The sequence below is a fragment of the Carcharodon carcharias genome, chromosome 11 (assembly GCF_017639515.1).
Source record: "Carcharodon carcharias isolate sCarCar2 chromosome 11, sCarCar2.pri, whole genome shotgun sequence".
In the NCBI taxonomy this organism is placed as follows: Eukaryota; Metazoa; Chordata; class Chondrichthyes; order Lamniformes; family Lamnidae; genus Carcharodon; species Carcharodon carcharias.
The window spans coordinates 43579619-43602865 of NC_054477.1; the positions used below are offsets into that span (position 1 = coordinate 43579619).

The 23247-nt window shown below is 41.4% G+C and overlaps 1 protein-coding gene across 6 annotated transcripts in view; it reads right to left on the minus strand.

Moving 5' to 3' along the window:
- LOC121284064 (protein furry homolog) overlaps positions 1-23247 on the minus strand; it is a 520851-nt gene that overhangs the window by 59694 nt on the left and 437910 nt on the right. For 5 of the 6 annotated variants that reach the window (XR_005944426.1, XM_041199077.1, XM_041199079.1 and 2 more), the window contains exons 47-52: positions 19231-19371; positions 17224-17403; positions 8741-8902; positions 8487-8561; positions 3196-3369; positions 2271-2279 (exon numbers count right to left, since the gene is read on the minus strand). Coding sequence is in view for 5 of the 6 variants with exons in the window: in XM_041199077.1 (XP_041055011.1) it covers positions 2271-2279; positions 3196-3369; positions 8487-8561; positions 8741-8902; positions 17224-17403; positions 19231-19371 (741 nt within the window). In the remaining variant the exon portion in view is untranslated. The remainder of the gene's footprint in view (positions 1-2270; positions 2280-3195; positions 3370-8486; positions 8562-8740; positions 8903-17223; positions 17404-19230; positions 19372-23247) is intronic. The other variant, XM_041199078.1, reaches the window with a different exon arrangement.

Genomic DNA, 23247 nt, shown 5'->3' on the forward strand with positions numbered 1-23247 from the left:
CTTATCACATTCTTCCTCACCAGCCTGCATCGGCTCCCACTTCTTGTCAAACTTCTAATTTTTATCCTTGTTTTTAAATCCTTCCATGACCTTGGCATCACCTATCTACGTAAACACTTCTAGGCCTTCAAATGACCCTGAAATCTCTTACTCAGGCCTCACCACCCTCCCCCACTTCCTTAGCACCACCACTGATAGCCATTTCTTCAGCAACCTAGGTCCCACAATTTGGAAGGTCCCCCCCTCGATCATCTGTTTCTCCATATCCCTCTATTCCATTAGCATCTTCCTTACATTCTGAATCTGTGACCAGTCAGTCAACCCTTTTAATTTCTCCTTCTTTGCCTCAGTGTCTGTTTTCCTCACACTTTAGTGGCTGTGGTTTGGAATGTTTTTTATGTTAAAGTTGCTATATGAATGCAATATTGTTATAAATTTCTGTGATCTCAGCTGGATAGTGAGGAGACAGTACAATTAGTCTTCGTGTCCCTCAGTGAGCTAGTTCACTGCCAACTGTTGGAAAATTTACTTTTGTGGTGGGAGAGCTCAGCAGTAATGCACTCTCCCTTCCTAAAAATAGACAATACCTAGGCTCACACGAAGAATGAACACTTAGGGAAGTTGCAAAAGAGGTAATTGTGCTGGTATAAATGTAGCTAAGCATAGGTTATTGTTTTTAGAAGAGGAATAGAAAAGTTGGAAAGAAATGTCACCAAATACTTTTAAGAATGTTAACGTAAAGGAATAATTATCCTTTAACATAGTTAAAACTTTTAATGGAACAGGTACAGTGCCCCAAATCCAGACCCTTGGGGCAGAGACTTTGGAACCAAATCTTTCACATTGTACAGATGTTCTAAAGAGGCAGACTGTCATTGTCATAAAAAATAACTAGGTTGTAGATCATGGGATTGTAGGGGTCGGGGGTGGGGGGTGCTGCTGCTGCTGCTTGCAAACCACTATAGGCAGAAACAGTGAAGATTTAGAAGTTTGATTGGGTGAATTTTTAAAAATCTATTAATATTACAGTGAAGTGATTTCTGCAAGAAAAGAGGATTCGCTGGGCTGCAATAACAGCGACAGAGAGAAAAGGCTGATTTCTGATCCTCTCATCTGAAAGCATCTGAGAATATTGGAATTGGAAACTTTCCTGATGGTGGAACAGGCAGATTTGTGTCTGGAAAATAGGGATGGCCGGCAGGGGTGGATGGTGGGGAAGGGAGATCTAAGTGCGCTGCAATGGACTCAGGTGCGTACACAACTCTCACTGATTCCATTCTCCAGGATCAGCCTGAGAATGGCCTCTTCATTCCTGCATTTACTCTGCCCAGGAGCAGCGCCCCAGAGAAAAATGTCCTGTTTTTGGACAACTAGATTTGAGACACTGTGCCTGCATATTTTAAAACTCTCACCTAATGTAGTTGCAAGAAACATAGCAGCAATTTCTGTTAACAGCAAACTAGTATTTTTATATAACAATTGGCAGATCTTACCATAGTAGGCAACATATTATAGCACAATTTGTTAAAAATATGCTAACAAAGAGATCAACCTTTTGGCAAAAAAAAGGCAATGTCACTAATGGCAGAATTTAGCTCAAGTCAATACCAAAGTATAGGTTAGCTCAGTTGGCTAAATGGCTTGATGCAGAATGATGCCGACCAGTTTAATCCATATACTGGCTCTGATAATCATGCAGGCCTGCCTCCTCTCCTTAACCTACGCTGTGGAGTGGTGCCTTTCAAATTATATACAATCAATTGGCTCTTTCTAATGGAGAAAGATGCCTCTTTGTGAACTATGGTTAATTACCTTACTTTACCTCAATATCACATTAATGGTATTGTATATCATCCACAGGAATAGCATATTAGTGTCAAATAATACCAAAGACATCAATGGGATGCTGAAGCCTATTGCAAATCTTACAACTCAAATTTGAAAACTTTGGAAATTAACGCTTAATATGATAGCCTCTAAAAGTTACTCCTGCTTCTGAAACAAAACCATTGCAAAGTGCACTGTTTGCTGTTATCATTTTTATATATCTTCTCTGAGCAGCCACAAATGAAAAGGCAATCCTCTCCTTGTAAATATTGTACAAACAATGAATTTTGCTTTACATGCACTTAAAGAATTTTCCCAATCTAGCAAGGTTCACGAGATCAATTACAGTACATAATGCAACAAGCTGATGAGCTACAACGCAGCACAAACATTCTACTTGCAGACTACAACATATCACAAAAGCTGCATAATGAATATCTTACCTGAAGTTCCTAGACAGCAATAAAGAGTTAAAAAAACACATTATAACATTCAGTTTCTAAGAAAGAAATGTATTTTCACTTTCTATGAAATTAAAATTCTTGTTTTAGACTTCCCACCACTGTCATGTTTTTTCTTTCAACAGAATAGCTGACAAATCCCCACCAAAGCTACACTAGCCTGACAAGAGATGAATTTTTGCGTCTTTCCAGTTTTTATTTTCCATAGATATGCACTATTTTGCCACTAGCTATTGCTTTAATAAGCCGCCCAATCATGAATTAGTTAAACTTGTTTGAAGAGTTTGATGTCAATGGAAGCTGACAATCAAGACAAGCTGGACTAGTTAGGTATTTTGAGCTCTACTTATCTTTGTTAAACTTTTCCTTTCAAATTTATGAAATTAATCCATGCATTTGAACTTCTCTGCACTTCCTTGAATGTTTATTTAAAATGATAACCTTGACAAATTAATATTTTGTAATCATTATTTTAACTATTTTGATTCTTTGTTGCTAAACAGTTTCTGCCTGGCTTTACAGTCTATGTCCAGCAGGATTGAAGCTTCACATGTTAAAGGGGCCGGTCTATAGGTTTACTGTGGCATCTAACGTGGTGGAGGGAAAGAAAAAGTTTTTGGAGCAAGATGTTTTGCTAATGCACCCATTTTATTCCTCTTATGGATAAAGTTAAGGTTCAATAAACATATTTCCAGTAAGTGATAAACAAAGATGATAACTTATTCATCCAAATTTAATAATAATGGAAGATCCGTTAACCATTCTGGTATCAAAACAATCACTTTTTTTTAGCTTTTGGTTAATAGCTAGCAGAAGAAAATAACTACCCAGCTCTATTAGAAACATTAGCCTATATCCTTTCCACCAAACCATAGATTTTTTTAATGCAAATTTTAATAAAACCCACCTCTCCATCCTCCAGTTCGACATCCAGGAAGTCAAAATCTCTAAAAACTCTGAACTGTTGTTCACTTGTTGTGTCATCCATATTTTCTTGATCCCTTGGGCCATCTTCTGAAGATGACACTAGGCTTGCCTGATGCTCAATAAGATCAAGATCCCCACTTGAAGAGAAAATAACCTAAAACAGACAATATCCTCATCTCAGTATAAAAGTATTTCCACTGGGTGCATTCATACATTTAATGGAATGCTTACTTAGTGTAAAAGATTATCAATGTCACACATACCATGGACAGCTATAAATAACAATAAGAATACCAATCAATTATTTATTTAAGAGAGTTGCTCTGAAATGTTCCAATAACATTTGTACATGGAATTGATGTCATCCAGGTGATACAATTCCATTGTGAAAAGCCTTTCACCAGTCTTCCTAAATCAATGCATTCAGATAGACTTATTTGAAAATTAGTAAAACATCATAACTAATTAACTGATCAACTATCCTGTAGTAACTGCAATTAATTGCTTTGTATGTACAAAGTACAAATAATGATGTTCATTAACATGACTTTTAAAACCATATGCCTAATAAATAGCTTGATATTACAACAAATGACACAACTCATATGATTTTTTTAAAGTAAAACAAGATTTGGCTGTGATGCAAGGACTGAGTGAGCAATGTTTTTTTTTTACTTATTCATTTAGTTGTTGGAGGTCAGTCATCTCATCACCAGGACATTACTGCAGGATGTGGGCTTCACTGGGCAGGCCAGCATTTATGTTCCCCTTGAGAAGGTGGTGTTGAGCTGCCTTCTTGAACCGCTGCAGTCCACGTGGTGGACGTACACCCATGGTGCTGTTAGGAAGGGAGTTCCAGGATTTTGACCCAGCGATAGTGAAGGAATGGCGAGATATTTCCAAGTCAGAATGCTGAGTGACTTGGAGGGAAATTTCCAGGTGGTGGCATTCCCATCTATCTGCTGCCCTTGTCCTTCTAGATAGTAATGGTCGTGAGTTTGGAAGGTCCTGTCGAAGAAGCCTTGGTGAATTCCTGCAGTACATCTTGTAGATGGTACACATTGCAGCTACTGTGCATCGGTGGCGGAGGGAGTGAACGTTTGTGGATGTGCTGCCAATCAAGCGGGCTGCTTTGTCCTGGACAGTATCAAGCTTCTTGGATGTTGTGGGAGCTGCACTCATCCAAGCAAGTGGGGATTATTCCATCACATTCCTGACTTGTGCCTTGTAGATGGTGAACAGGCTTTGAGGAGTCAGGAGGTGAGTTACTTGTCGCATGATTCCTAGCCTCTGACCTGCTCTTGTAGCCACAGTATTTATATGGCTAGTCCAGTTCATTTTCTGGTCAATGGTAATGCCCCAAGATGTTGATAGTGTGAGATTGAGTGATGGTAATGCCACTGAACAGCAAGGGGTGATCGTTAGATTCTCTCTTATTGGAGATGGTCATTGCCTGACACTTGTGTGGTGCATCTGTTACTTGCCACTTGTCAGCCCAAGCCTGGATGTAGTGCAGGTCTTGCTGCATTTGGACATGGACTGCTTCAGTACCTGGGGAGTCGCAAATGGTGCTGAACATTGTGCAATCATCAGCGAAAATCCCCACTTCTGACCTTATGATGGAAGGAAGGTCATTGATGACGCAGCTGAAGATGGTTAGGCCGAGGACACTATCCTGAGGAATTCCTGCAGTTAATGTCCTGGTGATGAGATGACTGACCTCTAACAACCATAATCATCTTCCTTTGTGCTAGGTATGACTCCAACCAGCTGAGAGTTTTCCCTCTGATTCCTATTGACTCCAGTTTTGTTAGGGATCCTTGATGCCACACTTGGGTCAAATGTGCCTTGATATCAAGGCCAGTCGTTTTCACTTCACCTCATGAGTACAGCTCTTTTGTCTATGTTTGAACCAAGGCTGTAGTGAGGTCAGGAGCTGAGTGGCCCTGGCAGTACCCAAACTGGGCATCAGTGAGCAGTGTACAATAAGCTTAACAGATTGTTTTGTATATTTATATAGACATGCAACATAAAATATTTGATTGAACATATATGTGATCCTAAAACTTGTGGAATCCATTTTTTAATCTAATCATTTGCAAAAAGATTACATGGCTTTATGTAAAGCTAAAATGCATGCTAGTTTTAAATTTTATTTCTTCTTCAGTTATTGGCTAATTCTACCTCCCTTTTAGAGGCGTCAGATTACCTGTTCCCAGGCCCACAACAAAGTTATCCTTTATTTGATTGCCGGAAGGTGCCTGGTTAATTTGCCTTCTGGAAAAATAACAGCATTGGAAACACTTCAGATGGAAAATTCCAGGAGAGAACAAGGATCTGACTTCTCCAATGTATTGGTGCACTGGGCTACTTTGAGCTTTGTGCAATCTTTTTGGAGTTTGTGTTATATCTATCACAAATCATGTAAAACTATTGAGTAAGACTGTATTAATGTATGAAGCCCAGAAAGACTTATTGAGGCAAAAAATTCTGAATAGCTAAAACTTATATTGGGTAATAGATATTCCTAAATCCATATATATTCTGAAACATAGGAAAAATTTTTCCCCTGTTGGGGGGGGAATGTGCGGGAGTGGGCTCACCTCCGACTGGCACCCCAAATTAAGGCCCGCCCAGCGTGACGTCCGCGAGGAAGCACACTCATCTCCCTGAGGCTAAGTGCTGCCTCAGGGAGATCGGCTCTGAATTAAAATTCACAATAAAAAGGATAGGAAAATTTCCCTGACGTGTCCCTTCATGTGACACTGTCACATGAGTTGGGACATGTCCATAACTTTAACTGAAACTTTTATTAAAAATTTAAATACCCTCATGAAGCCTCACCCTGCCCATGGATGAGGTTTCGTGCTTTTTCTGAAGCCTGCCAGGGCTCCCAGCCTGCCTACCAACCTTAAGGTTGGATGGGCAGGTCCACTAATGATTTTAATTAGTGTCTCGATGGCCTCAATAGGCCAGTTGACAGGTCGGCGGGCACGCAGCTGACTCGGCTGCACCCCCACCGTCCTGAAAGTGGAAATGACACGGGGTGCCATCGGGAGTTCCACCCATATGTCATCCCGCATCATTTTACGTGTCGGCGAGTGGGCCCCAACCCTGGTGTTTGCCAACTGGAAGATCCTGCCCACAGATGAGAAAAATGTTCTACTGTTATCTTCTTAATTTTCTAATGTTGACCATGCAAAAATCAACTGTTGATACCATAAAAAATGAAAACATTCTTTTCTGTATACAAAAACAGAAAACATAATTGAGGAGCCGTTGTCTTGATTAGTGTTGATAGTTGATTTATTAATTTCACAATTAAAATATATAATAAAAAATTGAAATAACGAGCATGAGTAAAATTCCTGCCATTGGACTGAATCTACAGTTGAAAACACTGGACCTGAGTATGCCCACCTAACTGAACTTTGACCTGTATTCTTCTGGCAGCACAGGTAGTAATGACAGATGTAATAGGCTCTTGCTAATGCCTCTATCACTGCAGTGGATTTGGACTGAAGTAGGAACTGGATAGGTTAAAAAGGTACCTAATTCAGAATTTAAATTTTAACTTTAAATTTTTAAAATAATTTTAACTGGAGGGATGTAAACCCACACACAATTTTATGGTAAGCTACAAAACACCAATGATCTTGTGCATAAATTTCATTCTTATAATTTCTATAATTCTGATATAAAGGGGTGGGTGTATAGGCTGGAATTTTCCAGCCCCTCACCCTGGCGGAATCTTCCGGTCCCGACGACGTGAATGGAGATTTCAATGGTTCACTGGCCCTGCCACGGGGGAACCTGCCAAGGGAAGCTGGAAAACTCGAGCCAAGATTCAAATTGAACAGTAAACTTACATATTTTATTGTTACTGCTTTATAGGCCTGGACTTTCATCTTTGAGACAGGTAGCAGAAATCAGGAAAATTCCCAGCTTTTCCTACCCGCCTCAGAAGAAAGTGCCTGTAAAGATTGGATCTTCATTGCTGGGGTGTGGGGCAGGTGCAGGTTGGAGTTGGGCCAGCTGACCCAGAAAACTTTTTGTCAGCAGCCACAGGGGCTGCCTGGTGCAGGGGCGGGCTAATTAAAAGGCCTATTGCAGTGCTATGGGACTTTGTCAGGGGCAGGCCCAACACGTCGACACATAAAATGACACGCGATGATGTCGGGTGTGCGTCCCAACGTCACCACACTCCATTGCGATATTACGTTTGGCGGGCGCGCACCGGCCAAAATGATAACAGCCTATTAAAGCCATTAAGAGATTAATTAAAGTCATTTAGAATGCCCAAGTGGCCTTTGCGTTTTTAGGAAACCTCATCCACGGGCGGGATGAGGTTTTCTAAAGCTTTTGTAAAATAAATAAATAATTTTTCCCACCTTTACAAACGTGTCCCAACTCATGTGACACTGTCACGAGGGGGCGTGTTTAAGTAAATTTTTATACAACATTTGTTCACTATTTTATTATCTATTCAATCTCCCCGAGGCAGCTCTGTGTCTCAGAGAGATTGCTGCACTCTTTTGCATGCATGCATGAAAGAGCGCAGGCCCTGACTCTCCCTCCTCCCCACCGCCCGCACAGGTAGCGCTGAGCGCTACTGGCTGTGCGTTACGTTAGGCGGGTCAATTGCCAGTGTAGAATGGCAGCGTGCAGCCGATTGTAGGTGGCAATCGGCTCCGGGCCTGTCCCTGCCCACTCCCACCCAGCCTGCCTGCCTTAGGAAAAATCCAGGCCACAAGCCCTCCAGCCCTCACCCCCCCACCCACTCCAGACATTCCCCATGACCCATCCATGCCACCCCCTCATGTTTCCTATGCTAAGCTCTGCCTTTCCACCCACCCTCATGGGCCCTCATGCCCCCAATGCCAAGCCCTATGACACTTGCATACTCATTGACCTGTATAGACCAAATTAACTCTATAGTGTAGTAGAATGTGTGAAAATAAAACTTTTAAAATAAGTAATTCCTACTATGTTGAAAAAAATGTCATTTCACTACAAGCCAATAGTTAACTGTCCAGATCCTTTAACGTATCAATAACAAAAAACACAAACCCGTGAACCACTTAACATTGAGTAAATAAGCATTATGGAATTGACAGCAGAGATCAGAGAGCCCGAGCTGTCAATTAAGCAATGTTTTCTCTGGGGTGCAGGTGTTTCAAAAAGCTTAATGGATGTCTGGTCTATACTTAGTTATTTTATTTATATCTTATAGTTAAATAGTTACTTGCATAAACAAAGTCATCAACTTACAGAAGGATTTTTGGTTAGACCCACATCCTGACCACACAACGTAAGTACATTCACCAATTTTTCTCGTGTTCTTTTCTGTAGAAGAATGCATGATAAAATTAAAACAATATGCCATTTACCCATTCTTTTTCTTCATATGCTATGCATTGTTTTAAATGACCAGTATACACCATGCAACATTTCATGTAGATTCAATCATAGCAGTATATACAAAGTCAAGGTGACACACAGCAGGTTAAGTATTTCAAACATACCTGGGAAAATTGGGGTCTCTTCCAGCTCACAGGGACCAAAACATTTGAATTAGAGCTCGATGAGGTAGATGAAGTGCTTCGGGTGACAGCTATTGCCCTAGGTTTTCCATCCCTCCCAGATGGACCATGCAGATCATCATAACTTCTTCCAATCACAGGAGTCTCCAAAAAAAGAAAATTGTAGAACAATCTTATCTCACAAATCATTAATTAACTGACTCTAATTTCCTGTATTCATTAAAAAGCAATCTACAAAATAGGAACAGGCAATATCTGCAGGATGTTCATGATCTCTAATCGGTGTTTTATAGTATCAGACAGCAGGTAATGTTTAAGTTGCATACAATATAGTCAATCATGGGCGAACCAGGAAAGAATCAATTTTTAAAAGCATTAGTCTACAGTCAACACCAATCATTTGTGGGGGTTCCATTCCTGCAAAATCTCATGAAGGGTGAAGTCACGAACGATGAACTTGCGCATGTGCAGAGATGGCACATGCTCAGTGTGCCCTTTCTACGTGGGAAAGGTAAGAGTTTAATATTCTAAATCGCGGATAAGTGAAGTTTTGGGGCTGCAAACCACGATTTGGTGTACATACACATACGTGCGGGTAAACAAATTTGTGATAGAGGGGGTCATGAATGATGGGAGTTGACTAATGTAAACAGTGGAAACTGCATGAGGCATCAATGTTTAATAAAAGCATCAATGTTTATTTCATGACTAGGAAATGACCAAAACGTACTCTGTTAACAATAGGCTCAAAATATTTTCCGAGGTAAATTCTTAATGCTTTACTAGATTTTCCAATAATACAATTTTCATTTCAGATAAAAAGGTATCAGTATCATGATCTAAAATAATATCGAATTAGGGACCAAATTTACTCGATGCATTGATGTAACTTGGAAGTAATAGGATCTAAGGGAATGTCACTGAATAATTAAGTTAAAACTAAAATCTACAAAACTGACACCTGAAAAGCTTCCAACAGGTGCTTTTTATGAAAAAATGTTTTTTTTTATACATATTCAGTTTTGTTTTAAAAACTTTCTACTGTAGTTATTCGGTCCATTGTATTGATTATATACAGCAATAGATATTTTCCATGTTCCATGGGTCAATAGGATGAGGCTTGACAAAATTTTGCTTTTCCCCCATTCAGTTTGATTTTTTTCCCTCAGATAAAATAATTTATTCCACATAGCAATTTTTCTTTCTTTATTCTTTCATGGGATGAGTGTGTCCCTGGCAAGGCCAGAATTTGTTGCCCATCTCTAATTGCCCTTGAGCTGTGTAACTTGCTTGACTATTTCAAAGTGCATTAAGAGTTAACCACATTGCTGTGGGTCTGGAATCACATGTAGGCAGGACGGCAGGACAGATTAGTGAAACAGATGGGTTTTTACCATGATAGTTGTCATGGTCATCATTACTGAGACTAGTTTTATATTCCAGGTTTAGTAATTGAATTTAAATTCCACCAGCTGCCATGATGGGATTTGAACTCATAACCTCCGAGTATTAGTCTCGGCCTCTGGTTACTAGTCCAGTGATATCACCACTATGCCACCATCAATGATTGATATAATTTTACTTTCTTCAGAAATACGTAATTTTAATCAAATACAACAAATGACAAAATGTGCCTGCATAGTCTTAGCCCTGTTCCCATTGATCATTGGCCCTCAGTGTGAAATTGTCCTTAATCAGCACCAACAGCTAATTTCACTCAGAAAGATCACAAGGTTGCTGGAGTGGGAAATGCAAACATGTGTAAAGAGAGATTCCATTACACTATGGTAACAATGCACAGAGGGAATAGCTTTAAATAATATTTAAGCAAAACACAACAACTTGCATCTATGTTGTATTCTTAATGTACAAAATATCCCACAGCACTTCTGTCAGGAAGATATAATAATTTTCATATTGTTATTGGAATTTATTGAAAAATAATGGTGCCTGTGTCTGTGAATGTGTGAGAAACTTAATTGGATTAAAGGCAGCTGGTCTGAAGGAAAAAAATAAAAATAGCTGGAAAAACAAAAATTCTTCAAACCAATTTGTAACATGTCACTGCTCATGTGACAGAGTCCTTTACTGACGTCTTCATTTTTTATGTTTAAAAAGCTTCAGCTCCCTGAGGCAGCTCTGTGCCTCAGGGAGCTTTTACTGTGCACACCCGCACGCATGCTGAACTTCCACGCTTGCCCTCCTCCACACCCCACAAGGCAGCACTGAGTACTGCAGTGTGCGATTCACACTGGCTGGCTGGTAATTGGCCAGCCAGTGTGAAATGATGGTTGCAGCCCAATCACGGGCAGTGGTCCGATTTGTGACCGCTCCCGCCCGCCCCCGCCGAGCCCGCCCGACAACCAGAAAATCCTGGCCATAAAGTCCAAAGACAATGAGAATTTGCATCCAAAGGGGAAAATATGTATAAAGGAGTGAAGGCTGTGTGTAAGAGTGGGCATTTTTAAGATCTAACGAGTGTGAAAAACCTTCAGCATCTATGCCTCAAGCTGCTGTTTTCGAAGAATTGAAGTTAAGAAAACTCACTTTGAATTTGACTGGTTCAGGGTATCATGTGACACCTTGCTTAGGACTTTTAAAATCTGTGTCTCTTACAGTTGGCTTAACAAAAGTGTAACTGGGAGTCAGATTAAGAAGGGGATTTAGAAATTATCATAGTAATTTGTAGATCTATGTATGTGTTTAAAATCATTTCTCTTATTAATAAATGTTTAATCTAGTTTTGCAAAAACCTATTATACTTGGCGGCCTTATTAGTATTGAATTCAAGGCATGCATCTCAAAATTTATACAAATTGCAAAACAAGTTGTGGCGGTTCACAGGATCACAGAGTGCAGAAGAGGCCCTTCAGCCCATCGAGTCCGCACCGACACATGAGAAACACCTGACCTATCTACCTAATCCTATTTACCAGCACCTGGCCCATAGCCTTGAATGTTACGACGTGCCAAGTGCTCATCCAGGTACTTTTTAAAGGATGTGAGGCAACCCGCCTCCACCACCCTCCCAGGCAGCGCATCCCAGGCCGTCACCACCCTCTGGGTAAAAAAAGTTTTTCCTCACATCCTCCCTAAGCCTCCTGCCCCTCATCTTGGACTTGTGCCCCCTCGTTACTGACCCTTCAACTAAGGGGAACAGTTGCTCCCTATCCACCCTGTCCATGCCATTCAATCTTCTACACCTCAATAAGGTTGCCCCTCAGTCTTTTCTGCTCCAATGAAATCAACCCAAGTCTATCCAACCTCTCTTCATAACTTAAATGTTTCATGCCAGGCAACATCCTGGTGAACCTCCTCTGCACCCACTCCAGTGCAATCACATCCTTCGCATAATGTGGCGACCAGAACTGCACACAGTACTCCAGCTGTAGCCTCACCAAGGTTCTATACAACTCCAATATGACCTCCCTACTTTTGTAATCTATGCCTCGATTGATAAAGGCAAGTGTCCCATATGCCTTTTTCACCACCCCACTAACATGCTCCCCTGCCTTCAGAGATCTATGGCCACACATGCCAAGGTCCCTTTGTTCCTCACGACTTTCTAGTGTCATGCCGTTCATTGAATGCTTCCTTCTCAAATTACTCCTTCCAAAGTTTATCACCTCACACTTTTCAGGGTTAAATTCCATCGGCCATTTATCTGCCCATTTGACCATCCCGTCTATATCTTTCTGTAGCCCAAGACACTCAACCTCACTGTTAACCACCTGGCCAATCTTTGTGTCATCCGCAAACTTAGTAATCCTACCCCCGCCCCCCATAGTCATCTATGTCGCTCATATAAACAACGAATAATAGGGGATCCAAAGAAGATCCTTGTGATACGCCACTGGACACTGGTATCCAGTCATTAAAGCAGCCTTCTGTCAACACCAGCCTTGGAGGTAATAGCATGGCATTTAAAGTTGGAAGTGATACCTGACACTAGTGAGTCACAGCTGGAGGTAGTGAGCCTTCAGTTAGAAATGAAGAAACTTGAATTGAACAAGCAAAGGAACTGAGAAAACTTGAAACCTAATGCAGCTATGCTCCCTCTGACTTGATTCTTTTACTGTATTATGATGTGTCCCTATTCTGCTAACATTCTGTGTCCCTTCCCCCTGCTGAATTAGTTTAAACTCCTCCCAACAGCACTAGCAAACCTGCCCACAAGGATGTTAGTCCTGCTCTGGTTCAGATGTAGACCGTCCCGCTTTTATAAGTGCCACCGTCCCCAGAAACGGTCCCAGTGATCCAGGAATCTAAAATCCTCCCTCCTCTTAAACCACCTATTCATCTGTTTCCCTTTGGGATTTGAACAACGCAGCATTTACCATCGGCTGTGCCATAACATAGTTGGGGGATTGTCAGGGATACATTTAAAATGCCTTGATTAGTTTGGAGTTGGTGAATCTTGAGGTTACAAGCATGAGAAGCACTTTGAATTCAGGAGCTGGTGTGAGGCTTTTTAAAGTGGTGAGACTGCAACATGGCTTTGGCAGTTGCTCAAATTTAAATAAAAATTCATTCATGGGATGTGGGCTCACTGGTTGGGCCAGCATTTATTGCCCATCTCTAGTTGCCCTTGAGAAGGTGGGTTGAAGGGAGTTGAAGTTATAACTTTGGCTGATTTACAAAAGATAACTATAAGTTAAGTTAATAAAATTGTCAAATAAATTACAATTGGGGTTACCTGCCAGGGCAAAGAAAGCAGATATAATTGGAGGTATAGCATAGCATTTAAAGTTGGAAGTGATACCTGACACTAGTGAATCACAGCTGGAGGTAGTGAGCCTTCAGTTAGAAATGAAGAAACTTGAATTGAACAAGCAAAGGAACTGAGAAAAGTTGAAAAGGAGGCAAATGAAAAGGAAAAAGAATTGGATGTGAAAAAAACTGGACTTAGAGGCAGCAGAAAAAGACAGGGCATTTCATAGGGAGCAAGCAGAAAGGTAGGAGAAAGTAAGGAAGCTAGAACTGGAATGTCATGTAAGAGAGAAGGATAAAGAAAGAGAGGCAATGGAAAGAGAGAAGGAAAGATAAAGGGCATACCAGCTTAAAAGGCTGGAATTTTAAAAAGAGATCACAGATTCTGAGGAAAGTTCTGATGAGTAAAAGATCTTTAACTTAAAACCCAGTGGGGAGATGTTTAAATTTGTACAAGCTCTTCTAAAGTTTGAGGAAAGAGATGTGAAAGCATACTTTGGGCAGCATTTTCCCCCATTGGGGGGGGGGGGTTGTGTGGTAGCAGGTGCGAGCGGACAGGTTGCCGCTTGATGCCTCTGGTCAGGAACGCGCCGCCATTTTACTTGGGCAGACCAATTAAGGCCTGCCAAGCGTGATATCCGCCTGGAAGTGCTGTGCGTTCCCTGTACAGGTTGGGTGGGGGGAGAGGGGGATTCCTTGAGCAGGTCTATGCGCTCTTTCACACATACGCGCGGAAGAGCGCAGAGATCTCCCTGAGGCAAAGTGCTGCCTTGGGGAGATCGGTTGAAGTTTTAAAAATTTATTAAAGGTAAGAAAAAATTTTCCTGACATGTCCCCTCATGTGACACTGTCACATGAGCTGGGACATGCCCATTACTTTTACTTAAAAAGTTTCAGAATATTTTAAATCCCTCATGAAACCTCATCCTGTCTGTGAATGAGGTTTCATGCTTTTTCGGAAGGCTGCCTGGGCTCTTCGCCTCAGGTCCATTAATCAGTTTAATTACTTTTTTAATGGCCTTAATAGGCCATTGACCAACTTGGCTGCGTGCTTGCCTAACTGGAAATCTAAATGACGCGGGATAACATCGGGATGCACAGCTGACATAACCCCACGTCATTTTACGTGTTGGTGAGCGGGCCCCACCCCTGCTCGCTGACCGGAAAATGCTGCCCTTTATTTCATTTGAGGAGATAGCTAAATAGATTAAATGCCCACAGGAAAAATGGACATTGTTGTTACAGCACAGGTGGGTAGAGCACATGAGGTTTATGCTTCTTTGTCAGAAGAAATGTCGGTGAACTATGATGTGGTAAAAAAGGCTATTTTGAGTGCATATGAGCTGGTTCCTGAGGTATATAGGCAGAAATTTAGGAATATGAGAAAACAATCTGGGCAAACTTCTTTTGAGCTTGAAAGAGTAAACAAAGTAATTTTGACCAGTGGATATAGGTATTAAAGATAGAGACAATGTATGCAGCTCTTAGAGAGGTAATTCTTTTGGAAGAATTTAAAGATTCAATTCATTTGGTAATGAGAACTCATGTGTAGGAACAGAGAATTGAAACAGTAAGACAAGCAGTTAGCTAGTTCATAGAGCTAAACCTTTTTCTCGTCACCCTTTTAAATCAGAAAAGGATAGAAAGTGGGGAAAGTGAAAGGAAGGTGGGTAGTCAGGGAAGATGAGTAGGTAGAAATTCGCAGGAAGTTTTTTCTCAGAATAAAAAGGAAGGTGCTGAGGGTAGAAATGTCATTCGAAAATTGAAGTGTTTTCATTGTAATAAAGTTGGACATACAAAATCTGTGTGCTGGAAATTGCAGGGAAAATCTGTTGGAATTATAGGGGTGCAGAAAAGTACTGGAAGTAAAAGTACTCTAGGGTCTGAGGTTCAGGCACAGGAAAAAACAGTGGTTTGTGTGCAGTTAAAACAGGGAGAATCAGTAATAGGTAAAGAAGTGGGAATGTGTTCACAATTTACCCAAGAGAATTCTGAGGAGTAGGTTGCTGAAATGTTTAAAGATTTTGTGTGTGAAGGGTAAGTCCATATGTACACGTGGAGTGGGTAAAAACATTAAAATTTAAGAGACACAGGGGCTAGTCAATCCTTCATGTTGTGGGATAGTGACAACTGTTGTTCAGAGGAAGTATTGTAGGAACAGGTGATAATAAGTGGGGTTCATGGAGATGCTAAACCTATTCTGTTGTGGACAGTAAATTTAAAGAGTAAGTAAGTGGAAAACAGGTGAGGTGATTGTTGGAGTAGTGGAAAAATTGCCCATTGCAGGGGTTCAATTTATTCTGGTTAATGATATAGCTGGATCACAAATGTGGGTGATGTCTTTGGTAGTTGAGCAGCCTGTAGAGGTGTTTTCAACATAAGTTTTGCAGAGAGAGCATCCTGGATTGTTTCCAGATTGTGTGATAATGAGATCACAGGCTCATAGATTGAAACAAGAAGAACAGGAAGTTCAAAGGCAAGAAGGTGTGGAAATCCAATTAGCTGACACTGTGTTTAATAAGGTTGTTCAGGAAGAAAGGCTAGAGGACAATTCAGCTGAACTGCTTAACTCAAGGAAGTTAGTGAAGTTACAGAAAAAGGATTTGTAAATGAAACATTTATTTCAGACAGCTTACTCAGGAACAGAGGCAAAATGTACTCCAGAATGTTATTACCTTAAGGGTAATATTTTAATGAGAAAATGGAGGCCCCATCATGCTTCAGAAAATGAAAGCTGGAGGGAGGTGCATCAGATTGTACTACCATTTGGAGATAGACGCTTGCCCAATGTCATCATGCGTCATTTTAAGCTTGTTCGGGTCGGGCACACACCTGCCTAACCAGCACAACATTCTGCCCCATGTGTCTTACTGTTGCCTTAATATAAATGTAACTGGGAGTCAGATTAAGTAGGGGATTTAGAAGTTATCATAGAAATTTGTAGATCTATGTATGTGTTTAAAGTCATTTCTCTTATTAATAAATGTTTAATCTAGTTTTGTAAAAACCTATAAAACTTGGGGGTCTTATTACTACTGAGTTCAAGGCATGCATCTCGAAATTTATACAAATTGCAAAATAAGTTGTGGCAACTGTTTCAAGTTTCCCTTTGGGATTTGAACAACTCAGCATTTACCATTGGCTGTGCAATAACAACTTCATAGGTCCATAATGAGGCAAAAATGGATGCCGAGCCAGAAAAAGTAATAATAGAAAATGTGTTTAGTCAAAGAGGTGGATTTCAAGGGGAAGCCTAAAGAAAGAGAGGGAAGTGGAGAGGCAAAGAGATTTAGGGAAGGAATTTCAAAAGGTGGAACTTTTATGGATGAAGACAAGTTCATCAGTGATGGATTGAAGAGAATAGGGTGTTGTGAGGGTTCAAGGAATGGAGAGTTCTACATGGTGAGGACGGGGGGAAGTTGGAGGGTAAAGGAGAATGCAGAGTTAGGGAACAACAAAACAAAGAAGGGGTTGATACACAAGGATGGGAATTTTAAATTGGAAGATTCGAGGGACTGGAGTCAATGCAGGTCAATAAGAAAAAGGAAATTTGAATGAGTTTATGGAGGGTTGGGAATGGGCATCCAGCAGGGAAAACATTGGGGTAGTTCAGCCTACAGATGACAAGGACATGGATGAATTTGCAGCTGCAGATGGGCTGAAGCAGGGCAAAGTTGCATGATGTTGTGGAGGTGGAAGTAAGCAGTCATTGTGCAGGAGAGGTGCCAGAAGAGTAGCTCAACGATAAAAAATACCTCAGAAATGTCAAAGTGAAACTCCAATGTCTTCCCTGGCAATTCTTTCGAAGCATTTTTCCACATTCGATGCATATCTACTTGAGACGGGTCGCTGTGTTGACAAGATGGCAAGACCAAGCTTGCAGATCGATAGACTACTAGCTTAAGAATGTTTAGGGCCTCCTTCCAGTGAGCACTCTGTAAAGATAAAGCTAACATCAATTATTTTCAAATATTTGCGATTAACTAAAGATGAACACCCAGGTCTGTAACCCAAACTGGTAAAAAAAATTGACAGCTTCTCCATTTTAATTTATTGTTCACATATCAAGCTGTGGTGAGGATTTTTTTCCCAGCACTTTTCTCAATTTGTGTCCCCTTTGCCAATGGAGGTCTAAAAGCGTCTATCCAAAACAGACAGGAGCTTCACTATGATGAGCAAAAATGAGTGGGAAGGGAACCATACTATTCGCTGGCCCATATATGGTGATGCTTAGCAAGAATGAGGCCTTGGGGAGACCTGCAGGTGGATGGCATGTAAAAAGCCCAAAGACTTTAAAAACACGTTTTCTAGTAGTTCCTTTTTTAAATCTCAGCTTCCACTAAGGTTTTCATGAGCTTTGCAACAGTTATGATTTATGTAGCTCCCAAGAGAAACTGCACAAGCAAGAGTATTGTACTCCTCTGGCCCCCAGAAAGAATGTTTGGGCCTCTCTAGGCCCATACTTCTCTCCTACCAAACCCTCTCTGAACCTCCTATCCCACATGCTGGCAGGCAGCCATAGGATACACCAATTTCCAGAGGCCAGCAGGATAACTGCCCAAGTGCAGAAGCACAAAGGAAGAAGACATCAATCAAGTGTTATCACTGCTTTTGTGTTGCTACTCATCCTGCTTCCTCAGGAAGCAGATGTTGTAGCCCTTTCTTATTTTCCTTTTGCACTGATGCCTACTCATTATCAGTCAACTGGTACTTGTTGCAATGTTCTATGACATGGGGAGTATTGTTGCCATTTTGGTTGCCTAAAAACTGCTTGAGCATGACAAAATTCTGTTTGATTATTACCCTGGTCAAGGCATGGGATTAATTTTATATTACCTCAATCTTAGTGCATAGTTTGAAAAATCATCATGCCTAGTTGCTAGCCATTGAGTCTTCAAATCCTTTTAAGAGCTATGAAAATTTAGACTGCCACTAAATGATGAACTACTTGTGGGGAAGTGGGCATCAACGTATACAGTTCTACATTGGTAATCAGCTAGTATCTGCATATTAAGAAAGTGAATTTTGATTTATGTATCCAAAAGGCAATACTAAACAGTGCCTCCATAGCAATATAGATACAGTCAAATACTTTTGAATACTAGGACACTCTACAAGTTGACTTTGAATTCTGGCAGGCATTTAAACTTAAAAAAAACAATTTTCTACCACAACTGATGACAGAGCCTATTTTTTTTTTAAGCGTACTTTATTTTTTAATCTCTTCTGCATGAACACCTGCATGTCTGGTTTGGCCAAATGGCCTGTTTCTGCACTGTATATATTTTCTCATCCAATGAAACTGCTGGACCCAAATACATGGGAATGCTTGACAAAGAATTTCCTTCCTTAGTTTGGGATAATCGCTGTAAATGGTGCAGGTATCTATCTAAAGTATGTAAATATTCCTGTTCTAGAAAATGGATCAGGATTTGCAAATACTTGGTGGGTAGAAGTCCCACCCTGTTGAGGATTTGCTGCCATTGTGACAAGGAGGCAATTCAAGCCCAATAGCTTTAATTCAGTTTAGTGACAAGGTTCATTATTGAATAATTTATTGTAACCAATTGAAAACAGCATAAAATCCACATTAACAGCCATTGATAAACCCTTAATTGTTAAGCAGTGGTATTAAAGTGACAACAGATTGTGCTAATAAATCTTTTATACTGCATGAAAAACCTACAATACTGATTTCAGTAACTGACTTGAGTAGAAACAGCAAAGCAAAAACCATAACTGCTTGTTGGTCAATAATTTACCTGAATAAATTTTTCAATGATTTTCAGGACTTCCATGTTAAGTTGCTTAACAGGTATAGATGATAAGTCTGCATGGCTTAGAAGACTGTGAATGATCTGCAGTAATGACTGTTGCATGCTGGGAAGACCTTTATCCAACAGCTGTTAGGTCAAAGGTGTATTCATTAGCTCATTTCAAAGTTGATTTAAACTTCATGTCATTAAGCCAAGTGACTAACGTAAATGAATGCTGAAAAGTGCTAAAACTGAATGATTACATGGATATAAACATTAAATCTACTTACATTACTTCTTTATATTTTCCTGAATAAAATCAAACACTTTTTGAGCACTCACTTGAGTAAATTTGGATTTAGCGGTCCACAATGCGGATTCTCAAAAACTAAACCTGCACTCTGAATTCTGGACTGGATTTTCACCTGCTCGGGATGACTTAGGAGCCCTTTAAAATTGGCGGATGGGTCCCGATTACTGGGTTCCTGACTCCATTTCCGGGGTTTCTGATTTTCAGGAGTGTCTTTTAAGGGTGCGGGTTGGTTTGGCTTGCGAGCCTGAACCCTCCATTCCAGACCTGGCAGGTTCCATTGCAGTGATAGGCATATTCTGGTCCTCCGCAATTTTCATGGAGTTGGGCCAACTTTTCAAAGTGTCATGGTTTTGGCACCTCAGAGGTGTTGTGAACCTAGTCTCATGAATTAACCTTTCAAAAGGCAAGTTTAAAAGTTCCTCCTCATGCTGCCATGTCAAGGTATGCTACCCACCCAGTCCCTATGGCCCCTCCATGCCCCCATCCACCCCCTATGGCCCCCATGTTAAGGTATGCTCCTCAAACAACCCCTATGGTCCCTCATGCCTTCCATGCCAAGGTATGTCCCCCAAATAACCCCTATGACCCCTTATGCCTCTTTATCTTGTATAAATAAATTGTGAAATTGACAGCATAGATTAGAGAGAGGGGGAGAGAGAAAGAGAGAGAGAGATATGTTAATCAAGCAATGTTTTCCCTGCGACTTAGACACTCCAGCAAGCTAATGGAGTTCTGGACTCTCAACCAAGCCTCATTATGTATTCTTGGTTGAGAGTCCAAACGTCCATCAGAGTATTAAAACACCTGAGCCCCAAGGAAAACTTTGTTTGATTGGCAACTCTGGCTCTCTGATCTATGCTGTGTGATTTCAAGTGCTTGCAGTTTTTTTTATTCTTTCATGGGATGTGATCCCATCACTGCCCTTGAAACTAGTGGGTTCCTAGGCCATTTCAGAGGGCAGCTGTGAGTATGGCGTCACCTGTAGGCCAGACCGGGTGGCAGATTTTCTTCTCTATAGGGCATTATTGAACCAGGTGAGTTTATACAACAACTTATGATGGCTTCATGATCAACATCAGTGAGACTAACTTTATATTCTTGATTTTATTAATTGAATTCAAAATCAGCCAGCTGCTCTGGTGGAATTTAAACCTTTGTCCCCAGAGCATAGCCTTGGCCTCTGGACAACTAGTCCAGTAACTTTACCCCTAAACCACTGTCTCTCCCCTCAAAAGTTTCAACTATTGATACTTGAAAGGGTCTGGACTGTTGACACTTCACTGACCTGGAGTAAAAAGAAGTTTTTTTTTAAGAAAGTGGAAAGTTATCAATGAGTGACTGTTTTGTTTTAAGCTCCTTTCACACATCCTACTGTAATTAGTTCATTGCTTCGATACACTGTATAGTGGATGACTGGCATGGAAGTGCCATAGCTAGGCATATGGGGTATGAAGGGCAATAGAGGTTGGGTGGGCACATACCTTGGCATGGGGGCATGAGAAGCCATGTTGATGGATGGGGTGGGGTGTGACATACCTTGACCGGGGGGCTTAAAGGGGCATAGCGGTAGGTGAGGGGCAGGAGATGGCATGGTTGGGACATGGGGAGACTGTGGGGCCGTGAGGGATGGGGGCTGGAGGGCTTTTTTGTTGTTATAATTGGGACAAGGTCCCACATTACTGAGGCGGGCCTTTTAAACTGCCCGCCTGTGCACCCAACAGTTCTTCTGGCTGCCTCTGAGCTTTTCCCAGGTCAGTTGGCCCAACTGCAGCAGCATCCAAAGCATCTCAAATGAAAATCTCATCCTTGCGGACACTTTCTCTCGAGGTGGTGGGCTAAAACAGGGATTTTCCTGACTCCCATCACCCAACTCAAGGATGAAAATCCAGCCCGCTATGACTGGGAGAAGTCAAAAGAATGGAAATTCCTCTTCACTCTTTTGGGCATTGGGACATTGCTCTATGAGGACAGAGAAATTCTCCTTCTGCTGAAAGCATAAGATTTTCTACCATTCCATAAGCTGCTTGATGAAACCACTATTAAAGGCCTGGATTTTCGCAACGATGGAGAGCCTCTCTATCATTGTGAAAATGGCTGAAGAGGCCCGGATCTGGAAGTCCCAACTCTGAACATGGCACCTAGCATTTTCTGGGATCGTGAACGGGCCCAGGTTGGGATTTGCACATGCAAATTTCACTGAGGCAGCTGCCCACAGCTTGGTGAAAGAGGTGTCTGAAACCTGACATGCACAGATTAGGCCTGATAGGAGCAGGTTTGAACTTCCTGGATTCATTTGGATAGCTAAGGTACACTTTTGGAAAGGTATCTTTGGTTATGGCCCCAGGACACCTTTGGGGAGGTCAGGTGTCTTTTGGAATTTCTGAAAGTTGGCACAAATATGCGTGACAAGTACATAAATTCATTGGAACTGTGAAGATCACGGAACTGTCAAAATGGAGTGTCAAGAGGAGCTGTCAAAAACAAATGTCAAAAGAGTCCAAATGAACTGTCAAGAGGAGCTGTAAAAAACAACTGTCAAAAGTGTCAAGATGAACTGTCAAAGGGAGCTGTCAAGGCATTTAAAATTCCTGTTCTTTAAGTCTTTAGAAAAACTGTCTGGAGTTCTCAAAAAATATTGCTTGCTATTTCACTATGTCTGTTGACATAAGCCTTAGGTCTACCAGTGCTGGATTAGTGCTGCATGACTGATTTCACAACTGTCCATTATCAAAGTAGGTTGCCTGCCATTTCAGTTTAATTGAAAGTTCCAAATGGTTTTGGATTGTTTGAAGTGGGGCTATGAACTTCAATACTTGTTCTTATAAGGGATTAAGCAATTTTGTGAAATGTTTGTTGTTATAAGGGATAATGTAGTTGAAGTAATGTAATTGTAGTAAATGGGATTTTATGAATGAGAATACTTAACAAAATAAAGTCTGCAACAGACACTTGGCACTTTATTTTATTTATCTCAGCATGAGTCCTGGGCTCTGCCCCTCGTGGATACTGGGTGAGTTGGCATGGTAGGTAAAGGGTAAAGGGGTATGGTTGGGGCGGCATGGTTTCACACTAAGTTGGCATAGGGGCTATAAAGGACCAGGGAGGTATGGGCATAGGTTGGCATGGAGGGTGTGAAGGGTCATGGTGTGGGTGAGGCATGGAGGGTATGAGGGGCCATGGGGGTTGATGGGGGGCATAAGTTAGTATGGAGGGTTTGAGGAGCCATGGGGGTTGAGCAGAGGGGTTAAGTTGGTACAGAGGGTATGAGGGGCCATGAGGTTGGGCAGAGGCAATAGGTTGGGATGGAGGCCATGAGGGGGTGAGCAGGGGTGCATATGTTTGCATGGAGCATATGAGGGGCCATGGGGTTTTGGTGGCGGGGGGCATGATGAGGTGGCATGGTTGGCATGAATGGAGCATAGGGAGTGTGTTGGGGGGGTTGAGGGGGTGTGATGGATGAGGGCTGTTTTATGTTTCTCTCTTTTTTAAAAAAGTTTGATACACTGCTGGTGCACAAAGGCAGGCCTTCTACCTGCCTGTCACCGCACCTGACATTCTCTGCACTCATTCCTGGGTAACCAGGCCCAACTTTCAGGGAACCCTGCCACCCAGGAACAAAAATCCAACCCTCCGGACCACTGTCTCCTGGGTCAGGTTTGTGGAGCAGAAAATTGTCCCAACTCTACACTCCTGACCCTGGAGCAAAAATC